General features: G+C 43.7%; 1 protein-coding gene across 7 annotated transcripts in view; it reads right to left on the reverse strand.

The window, feature by feature from the left end:
* Positions 1 to 17,922, reverse strand: part of pde9aa (phosphodiesterase 9aa) — a 56,623-nt gene extending 38,701 nt beyond the window's left edge. For 4 of the 7 annotated variants that reach the window (XM_041843720.2, XM_041843718.2, XM_041843719.2 and 1 more), the window contains exon 1: positions 17,064 to 17,345. In XM_041843720.2, coding sequence (XP_041699654.1) covers positions 17,064 to 17,080 — 17 coding nt within the window. In that variant the 5' untranslated portion in view covers positions 17,081 to 17,345. Of the gene's footprint in view, positions 1 to 17,063; positions 17,346 to 17,390; positions 17,410 to 17,719 lie in introns of those variants that run through there. The other 3 variants (XM_041843716.2, XM_041843717.2, XM_041843721.2) reach the window with 3 other exon arrangements.
* Between the last annotated feature and the right edge of the window lie 735 nt (positions 17,923 to 18,657).

Here is an 18,657-nt window from a genome sequence, read left to right on the forward strand (position 1 = left end):
TGGACTCTTTCCTTCATGCCTCGGGAACTGCCGAGCCGAGGTAAATACCTTCCCCCAAACCTGGAGGAACTCCGTTGCGTGGGAGAAGATCACCCCCAGGTGATCTGCCGCCTTTACGACACAGCTCCATCAAAGGCGCATTAACCACCAATGGTTCACTCTACCCCTGCCGAATCCAAAGCCGGGGCTCTGATGTCATCCGATTCACACTCTGAAAACCCCTCCAGAGCCAACCAGGGATAGGATATTTTCTCCGGAGTCCGGACTCTGAACACTGCCAGAGAAACCGGAATGAGCCTCACTCGGCTGGGATGACACCCCTATCAACTCCGACCACCGCTGCTGCTCTCTCCTGGCCTTAACAACCCCGTTCCCGAGGTCGCTTTACCGGAAGAGCCTTCGCCAGCAGCCCCAATCTTTCTCACAAAGTCAGCCCGACGCCCAATGGAAGTTGATCCCAGACGGAGACAATGGTCACATGAACTGGTCCGAGGCAAAGCCTCCTGAGCGTGTTTCCACCCCAGGCAAACAGGATAGCGCTCGTGAGTATCTTTAATTTTCATTGTGAAACCCCATGCCATAGGCCACGGTCGGAGGTTCAAATTCAGCTGGTTAGTCTTTTTGAACTTACTCTTACCACTGGCCATCTTACTCAAGCAAGGAAGCACTGGCTACACAAGCAGAGCAGAAAGTAGTTAGCTTTTAGCAAACACAAAAACCGATACCAAGACCCAAAACATCTAGGGGGACGACTACTCTCTCCCCACTAACAGACACCTAAGTCGGAGCCGAATCTCATAGTCTTTGTGTGCTTGAAAAGTTTGTAAATTGCGTGACATGTTCTTCCTTCAGGTGAGCTGAAGTGCGAAGAATTGAGGAAATGAATGTGAGCCCCGGTCTTATAGCCAGGAAGGCCAATCTTTTCTACAAAACATAGAAATGCGCCGTTTTCACATATGTAGACACTGGTATTGTGCTGGAGATCATGAAAATGAGGTTGAAAAGTGGTGGAGTTGCCCTTTAATAACGATGGTTTTTGGGAACAGCTCTGAGATTTAATGATGCTCCTATGAAGGTTCTAACGATGAACTTAGCCTTCAGATGCTTTTGGAAAACCGGGCCCAGTACAACAAGTGTAAGAGGGAGAGAAATGGAGAGATATGGAGAAGAAAGAGGGAGAGAGGAGGGGGAGAGAGAGGAGGGGAGAGCGGAAAGAGGGAGAGAGGAAAGAGGGAGAGAGGAGGGGGAGATATGAGAGACAGAGAGCACTCCAGAAACCTGGCATTGGCAGGCTGTCACAGGTGTGGAAGACAGTAATGTGTTTGGTTCAGGCCATTTATGTTCACAAACAGATAATCCACCATGAAATATACTGAACAGAAATATAAACGCAACATGTAAAGTGTTGGTCCCATGTTTCATGAGCTGAAATAAAATATCTCAGAAATGTTCCATATGCACAAAAAGCTTATTTCTCTCAAATGTTGTGCACAAATGTATTTACATCCCTGTTAGTGAACATGTATCCTTTGCCAAGATAATCCATCCACCTGGTAGATGTGGCATATCAAGAACCTGATTAAACAGCATGATCATTACACAGGTGCACCTTGTGCTGGGGACAATAAAAGGCCACTCTAAAATGTGCAGTTTTGTTACACAACACAATGCCACAGATCTCAAGTTTTGAGGGAGCGTGCAATTGGCATGCTGACTGCAGGAATGTCCACCAGAGCTGTTGCCAGGGTCTTATTCTTGTGACATGATGATCGATGCTCGGCTTCCATTTGACAAATAAAAATAATGTCGCTCTTATCCATAATGATCTCATCATGTAGACTAGCCTACCCGCGCTGTATCTGCCAGCTGTTGAGTGTCAAGACCAGAATGGGCTACATTTGCTATATAACACAACAGTTTTTGTGACAAAACCATCAGTTAGAGTTGAAAATGCGATGTAAACATATTGAACTTGTATTTTTCATTCAGTACACGGGAATTTAACCGCAAACGTTATTTTTTTATGCGCACAACATCATTGCGCACAGACTTTAATACGCAATAAATCAGTTTGACGGAAACACATCTCGTGGGAAAATGCTCATATTATTTTATGCAGATTTTAGAATGGAAACGTACCTAATTTCTGCTATATTTTCACTGGTGTGACATTTTTATTCAATTTCACTCTATTTCAATTAAACAAAGAGATATGACAAATATAAATCATCCTGGTCCATCTCCTCCCTGAGACACTGCCGGATTTACCATTAGGCAGAAGAGGCAATTGCTTCAGGCCTCACATCATCAAGGCGCATCGTGAGCTGGGCATTATATATATATTTTTAAATAATAAATAAATAATAAAAAATCCCAATCAAAATCCGTCTGTTTAAGGGTTCTGTCTCAATCCACCATGTCGGCCTTCCACATCTGTGGTGTAAGGTGCCAAAGCTACAGTGGTGTTTGTCAGACCAGGAGACATCCCGAAAATTGGTATTCTCACGGTTTGGGCTACACACTAATATGACCCCTCTATGGAAAGATGAGATACTCACCAACAATATGGTGTTCTCCGTTTTCCCCGGCATTTCCACATGTAAACGTGTATGGGTAATTTCACTGTAATTTCTTATGTATTTATTTTTCCTGAGCTTTCTTATATCTCTCAGATACAGTGAGGGAAAAAAGTATTTGATCCCCTGCTGATTTTGTACGTTTGCCCCCTGACAAAGACATGATCAGTCTATAATTTTAATGGTAGGTTTATTTGAACAGTGAGAGACAGAATAACAACAACAAAATCCAGAAAATCGCATGTCAAAAATGTTATAAATTGATTTGCATTTTAATGAGGGAAATAAGTATTTGACCCCATCTCAATCAGAAAGATTTCTGGCTCCCAGGTGTCTTTTATATAGGTAAGGAGCTGAGATTAGGAGCACACTCTTAAAGGGAGTGCTCCTAATCTCAGTTTGTTACCTGTATAAAAGACACCTGTCCACAGAAGCAATCAATCAATCAGATTCCAAACTCTCCACCATGGCCAAGACCAAAGAGCTCTCCAAGGATGTCAGGGACAAGATTGTAGACCTACACAAGGCTGGAATGGGCTACAAGACCATCGCCAAACAGCTTGGTGAGAAGGTGACAACAGTTGGTGCGATTATTCGCAAATGGAAGAAACACAAAAGAACTCTCAATCTCCCTCGGCCTGGGGCTCCATGCAAGTTCTCACCTCGTGGAGTTGCAATGATCATCTTGTCAATGATCTCAAGGTAGCTGGGACCATAGTCACCAAGAAAACTATTGGTAACACGCTACGCCGTGAAAGTGTTGTGGTCAGATGAGACCAAAATGGAGCTCTTTGGCATCAACTCAACTCGCCGTGTTTGGAGGAGGAGGAATTCTGCCTATGACCCCAAGAACACCATCCCCACCGTCAAACATGGAGGTGGAAACATTATGCTTTGGAGGTGTTTTTCTGCTAAGGGGACAGGACAACTTCACTGCATCAAAGGGACGATGGACGGGGCCATGTGAGAACCTCCTTCCCTCAGCCAGGGCATTGAAAATGGGTCGTGGATGGGTATTCCAGCATGACAATGACCCAAAACACACGGCCAAGGCAACAAAGGAGTGGCTCAAGAAGAAGCACATTAAGGTCCTGGAGTGGCCTAGCCAGTCTCTAGACCTTAATCCCATAGACAATCTGTGGAGGGACCTGAAGGTTCGAGTTGCCAAACGTCAGGCTTGAAACCTTAATGACTTGGAGAAGATCTGCAAAGAGGAGTGGAACAAAATCCCTCCTGAGATGTGTGCAAACCTGGTGGCCAACTACAAGAAACGTCTGACCTCTGTGATTGTCAACAAGGGTTTTGCCACCAAGTAGTAAGTCATATTTTGCAGAGGGGTCAAATACTTATTTCCCTAATTAAAATGCAAATCAATTTATAACATTTTTGACATGTGTTTTTCTGGATTTTTTTGTTGTTATTCTGTCTCTCACTGTTCAAATAAACCTATCATTAAAATTATAGACTGATCATTTCTTTGTCAGTGGGCAAACGTACAAAATCAGCAGGGGATCAAATACTTTTTTCCCTCACTGTATAGGACAAACACTTCAAAACATACTTTTGATTACATTTTTGACTATCTGTTTTTCCATATATGCATTTGTTATTCAATGAGTTTCTATGGGCTAATAGACGTAAGGCCAAATTCAATGTTTCATCAAATATACAGTACCAGTCAAAAGTTTGGACACACCTACTCATTCAAGGGTTTTTCTTTATTTTTTAAAACTATTTTCTACATTGTAGAATAATAGTGAAGACATCAAACTATGAAATAACACAAATGGAATCATCTAGTAACCAAAAAAGTGTTAAACATATCAAAATATATTTTAGATTTTAGATTCTTCAAATAGCCACACTTTGCCTTGACGACAGCTTTGCACACTCTTGGTATTCTCTCAACCAGCTTCACCTGTAATGCTTTTCCAACAGTCTTGAAGGAGCTCCCACATATGCTGAACACTTGTTGGCTGCTTTTCCTTCACTCTGCCGTCCGACTCATCCCAAACCATCTCAACTGGGTTGAGGTCGGGTGATTGTGGAGGCCAGGTCATCTGATGCAGCACTCCATCACTCTCCTTCTTGGTAAAATAGCCCTTACACAGCCTGGAGGTGTGTTGGGTCATTGTCCTGTTGAAAAACAAATGATAGTCCCACTAAGTGCAAACCAGATGGGATGGCGTATCGCACATAATGCTGTGATAGCCATGCTGGTTAAGTGTGCCTTGAATTCTAAATAAATCACAGACAGTGTCACCAGCAAAGCACCCCCACACCATCACACCTCCTCCTCCATGCTTCACGGTTGGAACCACACATGCGACAATCATCCGTTCACCTACTCTGTGTCTCACAAAGACACGGCGGTTGGAATCAAAAATCTCAAATTTGGACTTATCAGACCAAAGGACAGATTTCCACTGGTCTAATGTCCATTGCTCGTAGTTCTTGGCCCAAGCGAGTCTCTTCTTCTTATTGGTGTCCTTTAGTAGTGGTTTCTTTGCAGCAATTCGACCATGAAGGCCTAATTCACACAGTCCACTCTGAACAGTTGATGTTGAGATGTGTCTGTTACTTGAACTCTGTGAAGCATTTATTTGGGATGCAATCCGAGGTGCAGTTAACTCTAATGAACTTATCCTCTGCAGCAGAGGTAACTCTGGGTCTTCCTTTCCTGTGGCGGTCCTCATGAGAGCCAGTTTCATCATAGCACTCGATGGTTTTTGCGAATGCACTTGAAGAAACTTTCAAAGTTCTTGAAATATTCCGTATTGACTGACCTTCATGTCTTAAAGTAATGTCATGTCTTAAAGTAATAATGGACTGTCGTTTCTCTTCGCTTATTTGAGCTGTTCTTGCCATAATATGGACTTGGTCTTTTACCAAATAGGGCTGTCACAACACAACTGATTGGCTCAAACGCATTAAGAAGGAAATCAATTCCACAAATGAACTTTTAACAAGGCACACCAGTTAATTGATGTCTTCACTATTAATACATGATATCATATGTGCTATTTCATAGTTTTGATGTCTTCACTATTATTCTACAATGTAGAAAATAGTACAAATAAAGAAAAACCCTTGAATGAGTAGTTGTGTCCAAACTTTTGACCGGTACTGTATTTTATTTCATAAAACAAATAATATACCTACAGGGATCCAAAAATTCAAAATCAAGTAGCTAAATGATCCTTGGTATGACCATCTTAAAACAATTCCATATGTTAGATTAGTAGAAACCCAGCCCCGGGCCCTTAGACTTTAAGGGGTATTCAAGTCTTACCCTACTAGGTCCGGAGCCTGCTGGTTTTCTGTTCTACCTGATGATTAATTGCACAACCTGGTGTCCCAGGTCTAAATCAGTCCATGATTAGAGGGGAACAATGGGAAAAAAGCAGTGGAACTGGCTTCGAGGCCCAGAGTTGAGTTTGAGAGCTCTAGGGGGATACAATATGCATTTATTTAGTAAAAAGAAAGGTGCTGCTGATAACACTGCCATCATCGTCGAGGCAGAAGACATGTACGTGTAGCCCATGTATCTGATGCTGTATGGCATGTCATACTCTTTTTGGCCACACAGCATCAGATACATGGGCTAAATATAGTAAGACAGAGGGGCGCTGTTTTGCTCGCTCTGATGTTTTCTCCGGTGTGATAGTTTCAGCTACTTGTCAATTGATGGAAAGTTGGCGGGTGCACAGTGCACTGTTCGGATGCTGTAATTATTTTGGATAAACATGTGAAGTTAACCTACTTTTTGAAGTGATTTTTTGGACAATCAGGTGAATACATGATGACGCAGATGCTAAGCTACAGGACTGTTTTGCTTGCACAGACTGGAACATGTTCTGGGATTCTTCAGATAGCATTGAGGAGTACACCACATCAGTCACTGGCTTCATCAATAAGTGCATCGATGACGTCGTCCCCACAGTGACCGTACTTACATACCCCAACCAGAAGCCATGGATTACAGGCAACGTCCGCACTGAGCTAAAGAGTAGAGCTGCCGCTTTCAAGGAGCGGGACTCTAACCCGGAAGCTTATAAGAAATCCCGCTATGCCCTCCGACGAACCATCAAACAGGCAAAGAGTCAGTACAGGACTAAGATTGAATCGTACCACACCGGCTCTGACGCTTGTCGGATGTGGCAGGGCTTGAAAACTATTACAGACTACAAAGGGAAGCACTGCCGCGAGCTGCCCAGTGACACAAGACTTCCAGACGAGCTAAACCACTTCTATGCTCGCTTCGAGGCAAGCAACACTGAAGCATGCATGAGAGCACCAGCTGTTTCAGATGACTATGTGATCACGCTCTCCGTAGGCAATGTGAGTAAGACTTTTAAGCAGGTCAACATTCACAAGGCCGCAGGGCCAGACGGATTACCAGAACGTGTACTCCGAGCATGTGCTGACCAACTGGCAAGTGTCTTCACTGACATTTTCAACATGTCCCTGTGCCAAGTCTAGGTCCAAAAGACTTCTCAACAGCTTCTACCCCCAAGCCATAAGACTCCTGAACAGATAATCATGGCTACCCGAACTATTTGCACTGCCCCCCCCACCCATCTTTTTACGCTGCTGCTACTCTGTTAATTATTTATGCATAGTCACTTTAACTCTACCCATGTACATATTACCTCAACTACCTCAACTAGCCGGTGCCCCCGCACATTGACTCTGCACCGGTACCCCCCTGTATATATAGCCTCCCTACTGTTATTTTATTTTACTTCTGCTGTTTTTTTCTCAACACTTTTTTGATGTTGTTTTATTTTACTTAAAATTAATGCATTGTTGGTTAAGGACTGTAAGTAAGCATTTCACTGTAATGTCTACACCTGTTGTATTCGGCGCATGTGGCCAGTAAAATTTTATTTGATTTTATTTGACATCATGACTGGTTGTGTTAATGGCACATTAAAAGGTAATACATTTTTACAGTTAAATGTCTTTACTATAAAACCCATTTAAAGAATTAGGGTGGGGGGGGGGGCCTGCCTGGGGCCTCCAAATCACTAAGTCCGCACCTGCCCAGATGTGCAGAAGGCCTATAGTAACAGTACTAGTGACAACATCTGAGCAGATGCATCATACACAGTCACACACAACAGCCCTTTGGAAAAGAAGTCCATAAACATTGTCTTTGTCACCTGCCCGTCCTGCTTGGATAGGACAGCATGCATGTAGGAGCTCTAACCGTGTTCATCACCTGTGTTTACATACATGTGCACGCATGGGTGAGTGTGTGTGTTTCTGTGTGTGCTTGACGATGTGGAGGGGCGTATGTAATAGTCTGACCCTGCTGCCAGCTTCTTTTCTCCATGATGGATGGCACTGGCTTGATACCAGAGAGAAGGCTAAAGAGCTGATAAAGCAGAATGGTGGTATGGTAAGCATAGGAGCTCTGTGTTGTATGAGGAACCAGGTCTGTGGGATAGTGCTGACAAACCTGGACGTTTATGGACCCTCCATGTCATCCAATAATAACTGATAAATAACCAGTTCCTCTCTAATACCTCAACTCTGTTCTTGTTGAGATTTATATATATATATATATATATATATATATATATATATACAGTGAGCTCCATAATTCATTGGACACTGACCATTGTTTTGTTATTTTGGTTCTGTACTCTAGCACTTTGAGTTTGAAAGGATACAATGACAATGAGCGTGAATTGCAGACTGTCAGCTTTAATTTGAGGATATTTTCATACATATCGGATGAACTGTTTAGAAATGACAGCACCTTTTGTACATGGTCCCCCCATTTTAAGGTACTACAAGTATTTGTTAAATTGGCTTCACAGATGTGTGTCGTTAGGCAGGTGTATTCATTTGTGTCGTTAGTGAATGCAGGAGAGCTGTTGATGAATAGTAATGATTCTAGACTTTGCTATTGCCTTTGGAGGTTGTTATTGGGGTGTGACAACATGAGGAAGACAGCAGTGTCGATGCAAATGAAGTTGGCCGTCATAAGGCTCAGAAATGAAAATCAATCATTCAGGAACATTGCAAAAACCCTGGCCATGCCCAAGTCAACAGTTTTGTTCATCATTAACAAGAAAAAAACAACCGGTGAACTCAATTATGTCAAAAGACCCGGTAGACAGAGGAAGACCACTGTAGTGGATGACCGGAGAATACTCTCTATGGTGAAGAAAAAACCCCTGATAACAGCCCAACAGATCAAAAACACTCTCCTGGATGCAGGTGTAGATGTGTCAAAGTCTACCATACGCAGAAGACTACACCAGCAGGACTACAGAGGGTTACACTGCAAGATGCAAACCACTGATAAGCCTGAAGAACAGAAAGGCAAGATTACAGTTTGATAAAAAGAGCCCCAAGAGTTCTGGAAAAAAGTATTGTGGACAGATGAGACAAAGATTAACATGTACCAGAGTGATGGAAAGACAAAAGTGTGGAGAAAAAAAAGAAATGCCCATGATCCAAAGCATACCACCTCATCCATGAAACATGGTGGAGGGGGTGTTATGGCTTGGGCCTGTATGGCTGCCAGTGGAACAGGCTCACTTGTCTTCATCGATGATGTGACTGCAGACAGAAGTAGAACAATGAATTCTGAAGTCTACAGAAATATTTTATCTGCTCAGATAAAACCAAATGCCTCCAAACTCATTGGACTGCACTTAATCATGCAACAAGACAATGACCCTAAACATACTGCTAGAGCAAAAAGGGGTTTTTGATGGCCAAAAAGTGGAAAATCCTTGACTGGCCGAGTCAATCACCAGATCTGAATCCAATTGAACATGCATTTTACATGCTGAAGAGGAGACTTAAGGCAATAAGTCCCCGAAACAAGCAGGAACTGAAGATGGCTGCAGTACAGGCCTGGCAGAGCATCACCAGGGAAGATACCCAGCGTCTGGTGATGGCGATGCATCGCAGACTTCAAGCAGTCATTGCATGCAAAGGATATGCGACCAAATATTAACAATGATTACTTTATTCTACATTATGTTAAACTGTCCAATGTTTTTTGATGCCCGAAAATGGGGGGGACCATGTACAAAAGCTTCTATAATTCGTAAACAGTTCATCCGATATGTATGAAAATACCCTCAAATTAAAGCTGACAGTCTGCACTTCACCCGCATTGTCATTGTATCCTTTCAAACTCAAAGTGCTAGAGTACAGAACCAAAATAACAAAAGAATGGTCACTGTCCAGTGAATTATGGAGCTCACTGTATAGATAGATAGATAGATAGATAGATAGATAGATAGATAGATAGATAGATAGATAGATAGATAGATAGATAGATAGATAGATAGATAGATAGATAGATAGATAGATAGATAGATAGATAGATAGATACATCCACACTACTGATTATGCAATGGCACGGGAAGTACAGTATTCAAATGCATTCACACACAGAACACCCAGACAGAACACACAGAACACCCAGACATAATATACAGAACACTGAGACAGAATATACAGAACACCCAGACAGAACACACAGAACACACAGAACACCCAGCCAGAACACACAGAACACCCAGACATAATATACAGAACACCCAGACAGAATATACAGAACACCCAGACATAATATACAGAACACTGAGACAGAATATACAGAACACCCAGACAGAACACACAGAACACACAGACATAATATACAGAACACACAGACATAATATACAGAACACCCAGACAGAATATACAGAACACCCAGACAGAACACCCAGAACACCGAGACAGAACACACAGAACACCCATACAGAACACCCAGAACACCCAGACAGAACACACAGAACACCCAGACAGAACACACAGAACACCCAGACATAATATACAGAACACTGAGACAGAATATACAGAACACCCAGACAGAACACACAGAACACACAGAACACCCAGCCAGAACACACAGAACACCCATACATAATATACAGAACACTGAGACAGAATATACAGAACACCCAGACAGAACACACAGAACACACAGACATAATATACAGAACACCCAGACATAATATACAGAACACCCAGACAGAATATACAGAACACCCAGACAGAACACCCAGAACACCGAGACAGAACACACAGAACACCCATACAGAACACCCAGAACACCCAGACAGAACACACAGAACATCCAGACATAATATACAGAACACTGAGACAGAATATACAGAACACCCAGACAGAACACACAGAACACACAGACAGAACACACAGAACACCCAGACAGAACACACAGAACACCCAGACATAATATACAGAACACTGAGACAGAATATACAGAACACCCAGACAGAACACACAGAACACACAGACATAATATACAGAATACCCAGACATAATATACAGAACACCCAGACAGAATATACAGAACACCCAGACAGAACACCCAGAACACCGAGACAGAACACACAGAACACCCATACAGAACACCCAGAACACCCAGACAGAACACACAGAACACCCAGACATAATATACAGAACACTGAGACAGAATATACAGAACACCCAGACAGAACACACAGAACACACAGAACACCCAGCCAGAACACACAGAACACCCAGACAGAATATACAGAACACCGAGACAGAACACCCAGAACACCGAGACAGAACACACAGAACATCCATACAGAACACCCAGAACACCGAGACAGAACACACAGAACACCCAGACATAATATACAGAACACTGAGACAGAATATACAGAACACCCAGACAGAACACACAGAACACCCAGACAGAATATACAGAACACCGAGACAGAACACCCAGAACACCGAGACAGAACACACAGAACATCCATACAGAACACCCAGAACACCCAGACAGAACACACAGAACACCCAGACAGAACACACAGAACACCCAGACAGAACACACAGAACACCCAGACAGAACACACAGAACACCCAGACAGAACACACAGAACACCCAGACAGAACACCCAGACAGAATACACAGAACACCCAGACAGAACACACAGAACACCCAGACAGAACACACAGAACACCCAGACAGAACGCACAGAACACCCAGACAGAACACACAGAACACCCAGACAGAACACCCAGACAGAATACACAGAACACCCAGACAGAACACACAGAACACCCAGACAGGACACCCAGACAGAACACACAGAACACCCAGACAGAACACACAGAACACCCAGACAGAACACACAGAACACCCAGACAGAACACACAGAACACCCAGACAGAACACCCAGACAGAATACACAGAACACCCAGACAGAACACACAGAACACCCAGACAGAACACCCAGACAGAATACACAGAACACCCAGACAGAACACACAGAACACCCAGACAGGACACCCAGAACACCCAGACAGAACACACAGAACACCCAGACAGAACCACAATGGTCCAGTCCAAATGACAATGTCAAACATCATAAACTTTCAGGTCAGGCCAGTGGTGTTATTAGTGACTACATGAACAGACCAGGGCCCTGTTTCCCAAAAGCATCTTAAGGCTAAGTTCATTGTTAGAACCTTCGTAGAAGTATCGTTAAATCTCTGATCTGTTTTCCAAAACCATTGTTATTAATGTTGCACTTGAAAATGCTCGTAATCTAACGCCTGCTTCAGAGCACTCGTAGAACAGCTGAGTGCATCGTTAGATGCTTTTTTTGCCCTTCCGCGTCACTTTATACACAGAAGATCTCCGCTAAACATAGAATCACATGGTTTATCTGTCTCTCTGTGACCACCGTTAACTTCAGAACAAAGTTGACTACAAATACAAAGTTGCCAATGTCTTTGCAATTGATACAAACAAGCAACGTATAAAAATATGCTTCATATTAAAATCATTGAAATACATTTCATGTTCAATCAACTGAGTTATATTTTGCTACTTGTAAGCTATCGTCTGTAATATGTCTCAATATATTTCATGACGTGTAGCCTAACATGTGCGCAATAATGTGCCAAATCTTGATTTACTGCATTATTATAGGGTAAGCATTAGAATAAGCCGCCTCGATATTTGCAGCCATAGGTGATATCTTTCTAGGAGCTGATCCATTGTCAGTATTGTGTAATAATTCTAATGTAAAGGTAAGATTTGAAGGGATAAAGCTGATCCGAGAGCAGTGTTCCCTCTCTTTCTATCCTATAAGTATCGATACTTGCCTCAACGACACATTTAGTGACCGTTCTCTCTGCGTGGTGTTTTGGGAAACGTATGTTACATCTTCGGCCGTTGTAGGAAAGATGCATTGTTAAAACACTAAGCCTAAGTTCCATCGCTATCTGGAAACCGGTTCCAGACTGGTGAAGTGCTATAGAGACTGTTGTCCTTCTGCCCTAGTCATAACATGCTAACTGAATGGGAAGAGAAATGAGGAAGAGAATTGAAAAGGTGAGACAGTAAGTAGCTGGTGGATGGACTAGTAAGGCTGATTACCACTGGCTTGATTACCATTGGTGGCTTGATTACCACTGGCTTGATTACCACTGGTGGCTTGATTACCACTGGCTTGATTACCACTGGCTTGATTACCATTGGTGGCTTGATTACCACTGGCTTGATTACCACTGGCTTGATTACCATTGGTGGCTTGATTACCACTGGCTTGATTACCACTGGCTTGATTACCATTGGTGGCTTGATTACCACTGGCTTGATTACCACTGGTGGCTTGATTACCACTGGCTTGATTACCACTGGCTTGATTACTACTGGTGTCTTGAGATTAACATTGTTGGCTTGATTCCCGCTGGTGGCTTGATCACCGCTGGTGGCTTGATTACCGCTGGTGGCTTGATTACCGCTGGTGGCTTGATTACTACTGGTGGCTTGAGATTAACACTGTTGGCTTGATTCCCGCTGGTGGCTTGATCACCGCTGGTGGCTTGATTACCACTGGTGGCTTGATCACCGCTGGTGGCTTGATTACCGCTGGTGGCTTGATTACCGCTGGTGGCTTGATTACTACTGGTGGCTTGAGATTAACACTGTTGGCTTGATTCCCGCTGGTGGCTTGATCACCGCTGGTGGCTTGATTACCACTGGTGGCTTGATCCCCGCTGGTGGCTTGATTCCGCTGGTGGCTTGATCACCACTGGTGGCTTGAGATTAACACTGTTGGCTTGATTCCCGCTGGTGGCTTGATCACCGCTGGTGGCTTGATTACCGCTGGTGGCTTGATTACCGCTGGTGGCTTGATTACCGCTGGTGGCTTGATTACCACTGGTGGCTTGATCACCGCTGGTGGCTTGATTACCACTGGTGGCTGCCACAGACAGTGAGAAAACCAGTCAGTAATGGGCTCCTGCATACAGAGCTGTGCTGTAATGATGATGAGAGCTGATAGGTCTCCATTGTTCCTGACTGAAACTGAGCTGTGAGGGGGAGGAGTCCCTGTTGTTCCTGACAGAGACTGAGCAGTAAGGGGGAGGAGTCCCTGTTGATCCTGACTGAGCTGTGAGGGGGAGGAGTCCCTGTTGATCCTGACTGAGCTGTGAGGGGGAGGAGTCCCTGTTGATCCTGACTGAGACTGAGCCGTAAGGGGGAGGAGTCCCTGTTGATCCTGACTGAGCTGTGAGGGGGAGGAGTCCCTGTTGATCCTGACTGAGACTGAGCTGGAGGGGGAGGAGTCCCTGTTGATCCTGACTGAGCTGTGAGGGGGAGGAGTCCCTGTTGATCCTGACTGAGACTGAGCCGTAAGGGGGAGGAGTCCCTGTTGATCCTGACTGAGACTGAGCCGTAAGGGGGAGGAGTCCCTGTTGATCCTGACTGAGACTGAGCCGTAAGGGGGAGGAGTCCCTGTTGATCCTGACTGAGCTGTGAGGGGGAGGAGTCCCTGTTGATCCTGACTGAGACTGAGCCGTAAGGGGGAGGAGTCCCTGTTGATCCTGATTGAGACTGAGCCGTAAGGGGGAGGAGTCCCTGTTGATCCTGACTGAGCTGTGAGGGGGAGGAGTCCCTGTTGATCCTGACTGAGACTGAGCCGTAAGGGGGAGGAGTCCCTGTTGATCCTGACTGAGACTGAGCCGTAAGGGGGAGGAGTCCCTGTTGATCCTGACTGAGACTGAGCCGTAAGGGGGAGGAGGAAAATAAAAGACGATTTATGCTTGATCCGGAAATGTGGTCCGGAGGCTCCGTATGGAGGGTGTGACGCAATTGCGTAGCCTCCTGAGGCTTGCGGAGGACAAATCGAGCTCCGTATGGCGATGTTGTAACAATACAGAGGGCTCCGCATAGCTCCGTATAGCTCTGCATTGACATGATTGGTTGACGGTAGGTGGGGACAGTACATCCTGTATATACACAAACTCACTTCCTTGACAACAAACATGGAGAACTTTGACGAAAGGCTATCAGAACAAGTTCACAAATAAAATACATATTTATGATACCTTGTGAGGGATTTCAAAGACACAGAAATTAGTTTGAACTCCTGGAAAGAGATTGGGGAGGTAATGGGTATAGATCCAGTAAAGAGGTTAATGGATTGCAGACTGTGGGGGATAGAAGGGTGCTGGATATTTGTCAAATCCGTCATTGTGGTTACAGCATATCCTATAACAACTGACCGAACAAGCTCACAGAGAAACACCAAACATGTACAGAGTGAACTATAGAAGAATTGACACGAACTGCAATAAATGCAAAGAGCCATAGAGCATCATAAAGGTCTTTATATGGCTCCTTTATGGTCCTGGTCCTCAGTCTCCTCCAGTCCACTGAGTGTAGGCCTAAGTGTTAACACACCTCTCAATGGGATCTAGACCCACCATACCAGCTGTGTTTGTTGATGCTAATTCACATGGAGTACAACAGATGTAGTCTGGGCGAGATTAGGGAGTTCGTGACACATTATCAAAATTGTCTTTGGGCCAAATCCTAATATTAGATGCATGTACGTCCCTTGAGGTGTCATGTAGCGAGCATTCCAGTGATTTACACAAAGGTTTGAGATCTATCTCAAGTTAAGATTTGGCCCCTACATGCTGATGTTTTGATCTAGAAAGAAACCTGAGCAATCGATCCCTAGAATCGAGCATGGCAGGTATATCTACCGTAATGCAGAGATGTAGACTACATGCGTGTTTTAAAACTACCGAAGAAGGTCTTAAATTATGGCGGTGGCAGTCTACATAGGCAGTTCCAGTACATTTCCAGAACTGTTCCAGAATTGTTCCAGAACTGTTCCAGAATTGTTCCAGAACTGTTCCAGAATTGTTCCAGAACTGTTCCAGAATTGTTCCAGAACTGTTCCAGAATTGTTCCAGAACTGTTCCAGAATTGTACAATGGTCCAGCAAACTAAACACAGTAAATACCTGGTCCTCTCATGTTAATCCTCAAAGGAGTTATTCTTCAACCTGTACTCCCCTCCTCTACACAACCGCAAAAACTATTAGCTCTAAGACTTATTTTGCCCACTCAAATTATTGATTCTGTAGGCTATCATGCTTTTACCAAAATGTTACTCTACATCTACAAGTATCTTCCAACAACATGATGCACTCAGCATCATAATTTGAGATCTCTGACACATTCTGTGAGTAGCAGTGCATTTATGAGCGCATCAGATGCAGATTAGGGGAGACCAGCGCTATACTGGGGATTTATGCTACTGTATATAGGCTATTCACGTCGCAGTTAGAGCGGCTATTGCGCCGTTTCCTCCCGTGTGTTGTTGGAAGACCAAAGCGAAAGTAATATGAAGACTGGGACACACAGTGATGCTTCATGATAATCATAAATGGATTTAAGGAGGATTTCAATGGCATTAAGGAGGATGCCCTCCTGTAGCTCAGTTGGTAGAGCATGGCGCTTGCAACGCCAGGGTTGTGGGTTCAATTCCCACGGGGGGCCAGTATTTAAAATGTATGCACTCACTAACTGTAAGTCGCTCTTGATAAGAGCGTCTGCTAAATGACTAAAAATTTACAAATAAATACGTGAGCATAGGCCTATTTGTCCAACAAACAAATTACTTGCATGGACACCTGGTTTTGTTTTGGAATTTTAGTTCGTTTGACATTTGGCAATGTGAAACCAACCAGACCAAATTACAAAAATACAACGTAACACAGTCAAACTCTGATTCGAACTATGCCTCAGAACTATGTGAAAACGCCCTAAGAATATAGAGATGACTGTGAATGTGTCCAATGGACAGGATTCTGAAAATTCTGTTTTTCGATATGCATATAATGCATCAAAATGTGAGAAGACTTTCATTGCATTGTTATTATTAATATTATGATAATTGACTGCAATAGGCTATTCATTTAAACCACGATTTGTATATTAATGGTATCATACAAATAGATGCTATTGCGGGTATCCTATAGGAAGCAAAACTATCATTGCACCTTTCTTCCAAATTTCTCGCATGCAATATTGGACCTGTTGCAGGTTACAGGGAAGGGTGTAGGTTGATGATGAAACAGGCTGACATGATATAAACGGTTGACAGTTTACCTTCTGAATTCTGCCATCGACGTCCAGGTAGATTACTCGGTACGTGGACGAAGCTGATCCCATCTTTCTATCTCTCCTCCCCTCTAGCCTCTCTCGCCGTTGCCTAGGTCGAGGATTCGGATTGCGGGCTATAGGCTACCGCTCCGTGCCGTCGGTTGTCGAGTTGGAAACCCCCCCGAGAGCCGTCGGTCCGTCTCTGAATGGACAAATTAAGTTAGCGTTTCAACATCATCTCTCTCTCTCTCTCTCTCTCTCTCCGTCACTTACCTAGCTATCTCTCATCTCATAAACTCCCTTTCTCCCCCCCTCCCGTCCGTCTCCGCCTACCTCAATAGTCGCACACACAAACACACTGAAGAGCAGGAATCATAGCGTCCCACTGGGCAAAAACCTCTTGAATCAACGTTGTTTCCATGTCATTTAAACCAAAACATGCAATGTGATTATGTTGAATCAATGTGGAAAACTGATTGGATTTGCAAAAAGTCACCAATTTAAGGGAATTATTATTTTTTAAATCCAATTACAGGGTGAAATGTTTGGTTGATTTCACGTTGAATTCACGTTAGTTGACAACTCAACCAAATGTAGGCCTAAATCAAAACTAGACGTTGAACTGACTGTGCGTTCTTTCGCCCTCTCATCGCCATAGTTACCGGGGCTCCTCAATGAAGCAGGCGCGGGCGGTAAAGGTTTTCCTGCAGGTCGCCCATTCAACCCCCAGGACGCAGTCGATCTTGTCCGCTAGGTTCAATCAGCTTTTAAAAACAAAGGCTATATTCTACCCTGAGTATGGCTAATAAAATCGTCTATCTATATAAACTGTATTTTTGTCAAGGAATAAAAAAGGATATGAGCCAACGAAAGAGCAAGCACCGTGAAAAGGAACGTTAAATAATTTAATTTAGTTTCTTGCGTGGGCGCCCGCCTGTGCGCTTCACTCGATGACATATCAATCAAGTTTTGCAGGCTCGAGTCAGCTCAGGGGTTTTGTGATGCATGGGAGATGAGTCATCGACGATCAAAACAATGTACTAATTATACTTTCAATGAACACGAATTGAATTTAGCCATATAATCCTGCAAAATTGTGGTCCTCTGTAATCTCAATTGGTAGAGCATGGCGCTTGTAACGCCAGGGTAGTGGGTTCGATCCCCGGGACCACCCATATGTAAAAATGTATGCACACATGACTGTAAGTCGCTTTGGATAAAAGCGTCTGCTAAATGGCATATAATTACAATCTGGTTTATTTAGGCACAACATGAGCAGCTAACCACCAGTTCTAATTACTGATTGTTAATGTTTATTATAAGACTGTTTCAGAGAATAATAAATAATGTGATTTGTCCTTCAGTACTTTTCAGAGAGAGAGAGAAAGAGAGAGAAAGAAAGAGTCTGCCTGTGTTACTTGAGTGGAGGACTAGTTGTCAGAAGTGTACTGTTTTGGTTGACACCTGCCACCTCCAGCTGATACAGCTTGCCTTCAGACCACTCTGACCCCTGACTGGAACACATTTAGCCTGGTGGACAAAAAAAACTCAACATTATGCTTCAAAACCAAGACTGAGATATTTTTGCTTGGGGTATAGA

Source organism: Coregonus clupeaformis, chromosome 23 (genome assembly GCF_020615455.1).
Source record: "Coregonus clupeaformis isolate EN_2021a chromosome 23, ASM2061545v1, whole genome shotgun sequence".
Taxonomy (NCBI): domain Eukaryota; kingdom Metazoa; phylum Chordata; class Actinopteri; order Salmoniformes; family Salmonidae; genus Coregonus; species Coregonus clupeaformis.